Source organism: Elaeis guineensis, chromosome 13, assembly GCF_000442705.2.
Source record: "Elaeis guineensis isolate ETL-2024a chromosome 13, EG11, whole genome shotgun sequence".
Taxonomy (NCBI): domain Eukaryota; kingdom Viridiplantae; phylum Streptophyta; class Magnoliopsida; order Arecales; family Arecaceae; genus Elaeis; species Elaeis guineensis.
Genome location: NC_026005.2, coordinates 12,947,731 through 12,957,114, shown reverse-complemented (window position 1 = coordinate 12,957,114; position 9,384 = coordinate 12,947,731). Strand labels below are relative to the sequence as shown.

The window sequence follows — 9,384 nt, the reverse complement described above, 5'->3', positions numbered from 1 at the left end:
GCATCCACTTCTCATGGGGCTTCGTCTTCTTTGCCTCCTGCGAGCAGTCTTTCCCATCAGCTCGAGAACATCCCGCCTACAATTCGGGAGCACTGCATTGTAGAGTTTCGAAATTTTACGGTATTTCGGAGGGAGTTGCTCGACGTTGCTGCCGCTGCCTTCATCCAGGGCTTTGATGATTGTAAGATCCGTCTACTGAGGATAATGTAGTATCTAGAACTTCATGACATACAGACTGACGGTATCGATGAAGAGGTGGAAACCTCGACGGATGAAGATCGAACTAGCTCACCTGATCGATCTGATGTTCTATCGATTGCAGTGCGATGTCCCTCCTCATCTCCTCTTCTTTCTCTTCTTCCTCTTCATCTTTCACTGTCCTCTTTTTCTGCTATCCTCCTATTCTTCTTCTTACCTTCCTCATTTTCTTCTCTTGTTCATAAGACGGTGCCTGAAGCAACCATCCCTCAAAGTGTTTGAAACACCTGCTTTTTCTTTGTAAAGATTTTAATGAATAAAAAGGAATATTTTGTTTTGAAAGTCGTTGCTTCATTTTCAACTTTAAATTTGTATTTATGGACTGTGAATTTTGCTCAGCTCGTAGAGAACAAAACAAATAGATACTCAGATCAGCATGAGAAAATGCTCAGCGCTTAGTTTAGCATGAGTAAGGTTCTAGGTTGCTCAGCTTTAGCATAGATATACTTAGGATAACTTCGATTAAAGTGAACATATGTAGAGTAGTTTAGAACAACTTAAACATAACTTAAATATAATCCGACTATTCATGAATCTGAGGCATCGTAATAATTATCTCAACACTGTCCTCCTACTCCTGAGTCTAAGAGAGTGCCTCAAATGGAAGGAGTACTTGTTGAGATAATGCCTCTAGTCGTACATTGTCCATCTTTTTATTCTTCTTTTGAAGAGGTTGTGTGTGCCGGTAGTGAGCTTATGCCTATAGTATCTAAGGCTCTTTAGTGGCGTTCTGAGGGTCTGATTAGTTATCCCTCATGAGTGGCATTATGTACCTACGATAATCTTATGCCTACGGCAGTGTGTACTAGCGGTGAGCTTGTGCCTATAGCATCTTATACTCTCGAAGGTATTCTGAAGGTCGGATTAGTTATCCCTCATGAGTGATGTTGTATGCCTGCGGCGATCTTGTACCTACGGTATTAGCCCTTCTCGTCTTTGCGTGAGAGGCAGTGTGTGCCAGTGGTGAGCTTGTGCCTACGGCATCTTACACTTTTGATGATATTCTGAGGGTCTGATTAGTTATCCCTCCAAAAATTTTCTAAGGATCTCCCTCCACTTCTCGTGTGACTCAGATTTTGCTGAGGTCTGATAAGTTAGCCCCACCTCGGAGTCATCGAGGTATTCTCGAGGGTCTGGTAAGTTAGCCCTTCGAAAGTTTTCGAAGGGTCTCCCTTTGTTTCTCGCATGACTCGAACTTTACTGGGGTCTGGTAAGTTAGCTTCACCTCAAAGTCGTTGAGGTCTTCTTGAGGGTCTGGTAAGTTAGTCTTTCGAAGGTTTTCTAAGGGTCTCCCTCTACTTCTCGCATGACTCAGGCTTTGTTGGGGTCTGAAAAGTTAGTCCCACCTCAGAATCGTCGAGATCTTCTCGAGGGTCTAGTAAGTTAACCCTCCGGAGGTTTCCTAAGGATCTTCCTCCGCTTCTCGTGCAACTTAGGCTTTGCTAGGGTCTGGTAAGTTAGCCTTGCCTCAGAGTCATCAAGGTCTTCTCGAGAGTCTGATAAGTTAGCCCTCACATTAGTTGACTATAGTAATAATTCAGGATCTTCAGTAGCAAGAAGAAGCAACTCTTGGAGAACTCGAGTGCCAATTACAAATTGATGGCCCTATAAATTTTATTTTCATGAACAATAGTTACATCATTGGTGATATATGTGGAGATTCACTGCATTTCATATTCTTGATATTAGAGTCCCATCGAGCTACTTTAGCCTACAAGCTTCTGGGTGTGCCACTTCATCCACTTGGTTGGGCAATAGCTTTCCTTCTAGTGCCTGCTTGATAAGCTGTGAGATTTTGGCTCACCACATCATTAGGTCACCAGATCAAAGTTAATCATTAGGTGATAAGACCCATATTTTTTTGTAAAAAATTAATTAATCGATATTTAATTACCTCTCTAGATGTGGGCCGATTTTCACCATTCGGCTCGGGTTTTAGATGACTCCCCAATAATCATGTGGATTTTTCCTCAGATGGGTCGCTCTTCTTCTGCCATTTGCCCCCTGACCCGCTGTCGTTCTTGCCATGCTGGTGCTTACTACGGTTGAGGTCGAAGGAGATGCTATTGAGGCAGAGGGGAAGGCTGCTGGACTCTCGAAGCTAGACATTGAGGGACCATTCTTCGGATAAAATAATTCAGCCACCCCTGCCTGACAAGCCTCTCGATCTCATTGCGAAGCTGATGGCAATCTTCAATATCATGACCATGGTCACGATGGTAAAAGCAGTATCTATTCAGGTCTTGACGGTATTTTGACCTCATTCTCACCAGTCGAAGCTCATATAACTCAGGCCCCACTTGTAACAACACCTCTTTTTGATGAACATTCAAGGGCTTGTAGCTATCGTATAGCCGAGGAGGTGATGGTTGTCGAATTCTTCTCAGAGGACTGTAGGATCGATGATTTCGACCTCCATTATTCTACCTCGGGTGTGAGGACTGGGAGCGCTGACATCTTTTCTCCTCTTATCTTGGATGGCGCTCTTTGCTGGATCCCACCGCGGCTGAACTGACAAGAGTATCATCGGCAAAGGCCTCTTCCATGCGGACGTACTTCTCCGCACGGACAAGCATATCTGAGAGATCCCGAGGATAAGTCTTAACTAACGACTTTTTCAAATCGTTCTTCAAGAGACCGCTCATCATTGCATCCATCACGATCGACTGGTCCAGATTTTGGACCTTTAGGGTCGCCACATTGAATCTATTCATAAAAGAGCGAATTGACTCGCCCTCCTTTTGCTTGATGGTATGAAGGTAGTCGGATCACTTCTGCTATCGTCGGCTGCTGATAAAATGACCGACGAAAGATCGACACAAGTCTTCAAAGAAATAGATAGATGTCGGCCTCAAACTCGAGTATCAGTGCCGAGCGGCCCCTTTAAGAGTTGGAGGGAACGCTCGACAGATGATTACATCTAACGCTCTCTGAAGGAGCATGGCTGCCTTGAAGGTCTCCACATGATCGACGGGATCGGTGGTCCCGTCGTAGACCTCTAACTGAGGTAGTTTGAAATGCAGGAGGAGTGGTTCCTGTACAATCCTCAGGATGAAGAGTGACTGACTGTTATATCCTTCATAGGGCAGCATCGAGAAGCCATTATTGTTAAGGACCATTTCAATTTTCTGGCCCAACTACAGACCGAGCTCTTGGAACCGTCTTTCAAAATTAACTTTGTGGACAGTACCAACCTCAGAGTGCAAAGGAGATCGACGTCCGAAGGTCGAGTCATGGCCCAACTGTGGGCTTGAAGATCACAGTCTGACCGACTGCTGGGCTCTAAGGCGACTTTGATGAGTTAATCTCCTCTCCAAACTTCGAGGAGGCGTCTGCAGCTTTGATTGAGATGATGGCTACGGAGCCATAGGCAAAATAGGATTCTGTGAGGACACCGCTGTGGAAAGTACAAGTGGCACCATCGAGGGAACCGCATGACACATCACTGTAGGGGGTACAGAGACAGCCTGAGGAGGCTGTGGCGCTGCTTGAAAGGATGCAAGAAAATTTTGGACTGCTTGAACTGCAGTCATCAGATGTTGAACTTGTTGGAAGAGCTGACCGAATTGATCGGCCGTGACTGGCACCGACAGGGCCGGTTGAACCAGTAGAGGGACGACCGGTTGAACTAGTGGAGAGATTTCCGACGCCAGCGGCTGAACTTGATGGTCAGCCTGACTGGCCGCCTGTCGGGAGGTGGTGGCATTAGAAAGCCGAGAAGATATCCATCTTGGAGCCACAAATACGAATGTAGGTCCTTCCTCTATCTGTTGCTGCTTAAATCGATCGAAGTCAGAAGATGGACACCTGAAAATCTCGTGCGACGGTGCTGGCGTTGGAGTCACCTGCAAAACAAGTCTCAAACCAGAGATTGTGGCTCCAGTGAGGATCATCCGACGCTCAAGTCAGAAAAATAAAGAACAAAGAAGCAGCAACGGATTCTCTGAGAAGGGTTCGATTGAACTTATTTGGGTCCTCGGGACTCTGGTTGTTTATATAGAAGAATGTCGAACAGCTGGGTTGCTAGCTGTGAGATTGCACGATCCCGAGATTGCTGAACATGCCAAATTGGGTGAGATAATTCCGCCCTTAAATGCTCCTACGAGATCAGGGGAGATGGTTACGTCAAATTTTATCTTATTTGGGATAGATAGATATCACGTACGTCGAAGAGATAAGTTGGCTGAACAGCTCATACATAGGTCAGACCTCGGAGACGCTTCAGTTCAACAAGGAGATAGACTTCTCAGTTCATACGGCAGTCAGCGGTCGTATTAATGATCTGAGAACTTGACATGTGTTATGATATAGCATTGATCCGAGATGCTCACGGTAATCACCGTAACAGTTGCTATATCACTTATTTTCAAAAATAATAAATTCTTGCTTCCAACGCGGTCAAAGGATGTCAAAAACTAATTAGAAAAATAAAATAATTTTATATTGCATGGTTCAATATTTTTTTTTATTATGAGTTTTTTTTGAAAACATAACAGGAAGGATTTTTTTTTTTGGGTAGACTAGTATGATTTATCAGGTTTACCAAAAAAACAAAAATTAAACTTCCTCTCAAACATTGACCTCAGTTTTATGGCCCATAAAAGGGAATCTTATTACAGAAATGTCCACGAAATTCAAACGTTTCATAATGGATAGACATACGTATAATCGGGTCCCATCAAGGCATCAATTTGTGCCACAGTGAATGCTTTAAGAAAATTCGGTGTCTGTTTAACTCACTGAATGAAATCAGTAAAAGCTCACCCACAACCACCATAATATGACAAATAAATCCCCCATGCTTTCAACAATTACAGTCCCCCCCACCACACCTCTGCCTACCCTCACAAAAAAATGCGCTCGTCCACGGCTTCATCTCATCGAAGTGATAAGGCTATTCTCGTCATTTCAGCGTGTCCTCATGGCGCCACCTTAGAGTTATCGCTGGTCCGGAGCTCGCCGGTGCTTCCCCACCCCGCCACGCCCTCGAGCCCCGGCGCCGGCTGGCCGAGCGCCATGTCAGCGTACCCCTCCGTCAGCGAAGGCAGCGGCTCGAACGGCCCGCCCTCTTCCTTCGCCGGCTCCCCCGAGCCTCCGGCGGCTATCTCCTCGATTAACCGGACCACCTCCTTCATATCGGGCCGCTGCTCCGGGTCCACGTCAGCGCACGCCACGCCGAGCTGCAAGAGCCGCACCATCTTAAGCTCCGACGCCTTGTTCTTCGCCGTGATCGCTGGGTCCAGCAACTCGGCCTCCCGGTTCTCGGCGATCGCAGACGCCGTCCACTGCACCACGTCCGTCCCGCCCTTCGTGTTGTTCAAGTAGTGCGACGGGAATTTCCCGGTGAGAACCTCCAGCATCACCACCCCGAGGCAATACACGTCGGATTTTGGGGACACGTGGCGGTACTGCAGGGTCTCGGGGGACTTGTGCGAAAACATGACGTGCGATGCCTGCGACGGATTGATCAACCCACTGAAACCGTAGTCAACGAGCATCGGCTCGAAGTCCGGGCCAAGAAGGACGTTGCCAGACTTGAGATTCCCATGGGGCACGTCGAGCGCCGCCAGCTCGACGTGGAGGTAGGCCATTCCTCGCGCGATTCCTCGTATGATCTTTAGCCTCGTCGGCCATTCCAACGCCATGTGATCCGGCCCTCGATCCCCTAATAAGATAATTTTAAAAAAAAAAACTATTGAATAAAACATCGAACAGCATGTTCATCAAATTAGATCTTTGACACGTACTGCATACCGTGAAGGATGTATAGAAGGCTGCCCTTCTGGACGTACTCGGAGACGATGAGTTTCTCCTCTTTCCGGTAATGGAAGGCTAACGGCGTTAGGACGTTGGGGTGACGGAGTCTCCCAAGCCGCCTCATGTGTTCGTCGAAAGTGTCCTTCCCAACACGATTCATTTCGCGCATGCGCTTAACGGCGAGGGCAAGGCCACTGGCCATGACGGCCTTGTAGGCTGACCCGAGACTGCCGTTGCCGAGCACCTCGGCGGAGGCCTTCATTAAATCGGATAGGCCAAAGACGCCCTTCTCCTCGTTGACCATCACCAGCGCACCCGCGCCTCCGGCACCACCCGCCGAACCCGACAGGCTCGAGCTGGAACGCTTGTGGCTCGACCCGGCCGACTTCTGCTTGTGGCTGGACTCAGAGGAAGCCACGGCCGGGCCAGCCGCGGCCGCCTCCTCCATGGCCTCCGCCTCGGCAACGACGCCGAGCGTATCGAACTCCCTGTCTCGCTGCCGCTGGCGATTTATCAGGAATGCGGCGACCAGCGCGAAGACCAACAATGCGGCAACGATCAAAATGACCGCCGAATTACTGGACCCGGATTCCCTTTCCGACGACGGTGGCGTCTCCGTCGGCGGGGTGCTGCTGCATGGGGAGGAGCTGAGCGGGCCACCGCAGAGGCCGGCATTGCCTTGGAAGGCGGTGGCGTCGAAGCGGGCGAGAGAGGCGGGGATGGGGCCAGAGAGTTTGTTGTTCTTAGCGTTGAAGGTCCTAAGAGCTTTGGAGGAGAAGTCGGGGATGGCACCCTCGAAGGCGTTGTCGTCGATGCGGAGCTCAATGAGATAGCCGAGACTGGCGAGCGACGACGGGACGGGGCCAGAGAAGTTGTTATGGTCTAGCCAAAGCTTCTTGAGGCGGCGTATGGAGGCAAAGACGTCGGAGGGGATGGAGCCGGAGAACTTATTGCCGGAGATATAGAGGGACTTAAGGGCTCCGAGGCGGGAGAGAGCGGTGGGAAGGGGACCGGAGAAGGAGTTGTTATTGAGGTTGATGGAGCGGAGCCCCTTCAAGGAAGCGAGAGCGTCGATGTCGATTTTACCGGAGAGGCCAAGGCTGGCGAGGTTGAGGCCGCTGATGGAATTGTTGGTGCAGAAGACTCCGGTCCAGTTGCATGGGGGGCCGCCGTTGGCCGACCACGAGGAGAGACCCCCAGCGTCAGTGAAAGAGTCTTTTAGTTGGAGTAGGGCCGACCCGTCCGACGTCAGAGCCTTCTCCATCACCGCCGCCTCCTGGGCGGTGGCAGTACGGGAAGGGACGGCGAGGAGGAGGAGGAGGAGGAGGAAGGAGACCAAGGGAAGAACAGCGACCATTTGTGCCGCTGTTCACAAAATCCCTATAACTCTTCTTTCTTTGTTTTAGATTCTTTGGCTTGTTGCAGCCCCTCCTTCTCTCCCTCTCTTTTTTTTCTCTGTTCTTACCTAAGATAATTTGTTCTTCTCGTTTTTTTTGGGTGGGTTCTTCCTACGGGAGGGCTTCGCTCTGTTTCTTTTGTTAATTTTAGTATATTTTTATGGTTGGAGGTGTTTGATGGTGGTGGAGGGAGATGGGAGGAGGGTGGCGAACAAAACAGGTGCTATGTATAGAGGAAGATATACAAAAGCGGAGGACGGAAGAAGGGTTGGAGTTGGATACATGTTGACGTCGTTGACCAGGTCAGCGAGATAAGGAAGTTGCTAGTCTGATGGAGAGGCGGGCAGCGGGAAACGGTTGCATGTTTCTATAATTCTATTTGGTTATTTTTTGCGTTTTTTTTTTTTTAAGTATGACCATGAAACGCGGCGTTGAGAATTATTAGAATTCTTACGTGCAATGATGCCCGTTGCCGCCAAAACTCAACCAATCTGACGGAAGTTGGTTTGGTTGGCCTATCCGTTGTGTCCTCAGAGCGAAAGTTCGACCTGTATCAGATGTTACCTAATCTGATCCGATCGATGATTGAGTTAGATAAAATTTTATTGCAGTAAAAAAAAAATTTAAAAATATAAATAGTATATGTAACTGCAAGGCTTTAAAGGTGAGATTGGTGTCGAATCGAATTGAAAAGCTGAGAGTTGCTTCAATGTGAACCGCTCGTAAAATCTGCAAAAGAAATCCTAAAATCATGGAGTGTCCTCCAGTTTAGAACTCCCTGATACTTAAGTCAGTCGGAACCTTGAGAACAAATAGTGAAAATGAAAAAGTAGAAAATAAGAAGTGAGAGTATGTGAGTGAAAAAAAGTAGAATGGACTCTAAATGGAGAGAATTCTGATTCCTCTGTGAAATTCTTAGTAGAGTTTTGTCTCCGTGAGTTCAGACTTAGTTTGAACTTTTTTACAGAGCACCTTGTCTCTTTTTTATAGAGAGAACTTGCTTAGGCCTTAAGAAAAGGCTGTTACGCCATTAGAAATTTGTTAGGCCGTTGGAGATCTGTTAGGCCGTTGGGTTGTTGTAACAGAATAGCCAGCTGTGCAGAGATCGAAAGGTGGCTGCCCACATGACAAATAAGTTAGAATACAACTAATTAAAGGGAGTTACGGCTAAGCTGGATGATAATTGTATGTAGATGTGGTGGTACATCGATAATAAATCGATGTGAGATAGCTGATATAAGTAAATATTTGAACTGGACGTCATACCTTGAATGTTAGTAATCAGGTCGGTCAGAAACCGACGTAAGTTCTGATACGGTTGAGGGAGATCGAAAAATAACTGATGTGAGTGCCCCGCTTACTAGCAGTTCTGGACTAAGCTGACTTAGCGAATAATACTGAAGAGTCAGATCAGCTAAAGATCGATGTTACCTGATATTGTCATGTGCCAAAGATCAGTATTCTGATGATTTTGACCTTCTGATGAGGTTAGCTATCTGATGATGTCGGTCTTATGATGAGCTTGACCTCCTGATGAGATCGATAATCAAGACGCGTATCGATGTTCTTGTTGACTTGAAAGCTCCTGAGCATAAATTCCGAGGACATTGACTGAGGTGGTAAAACTCCATACACTTGTCCCCCACTTCTAAGTCCGAAGAAGTTACTTCGAACGAAAGAAGTAGTTCATGAAAAAGAATCCTCACCTTATCCAAGGTGACGAATCTATGCTGTTTGGTTCTTCAAGTGAACCACTACATTCTTCCACTTAAGCTCGGAGGAGGTAGGTCGGATCTCTTGCATATTTGATAAGATTTCAATTTTTGTTGCCTCATTTTCTTTTCTTTCAAGGGCATGTTGTCTAAGAATTTAAGCCGAAACTTATCAAATTGACATTTTATGAGGTCCAATCTGGAGATTGGACATTTAATTTTTGATCTTGGTCCTTTTAGGACTTTGGTCAATCGGGACT

At 47.3% G+C, this 9,384-nt stretch overlaps 1 protein-coding gene across 1 annotated transcript; it reads right to left on the bottom strand.

The window, feature by feature from the left end:
• Positions 1-4,845: 4,845 nt before the first annotated feature.
• Positions 4,846-7,590, bottom strand: LOC105056765 (pollen receptor-like kinase 3). The gene is made up of 2 exons (XM_019854441.3): positions 6,013-7,590; positions 4,846-5,923 (listed from the first exon to the last, which is right to left on the bottom strand). The coding sequence occupies exons 1-2, from the start codon at positions 7,370-7,372 to the stop codon at positions 5,178-5,180; spliced, it is 2,106 nt and encodes a 701-aa protein (XP_019710000.1). The 5' UTR covers positions 7,373-7,590; the 3' UTR covers positions 4,846-5,177.
• Between the last annotated feature and the right edge of the window lie 1,794 nt (positions 7,591-9,384).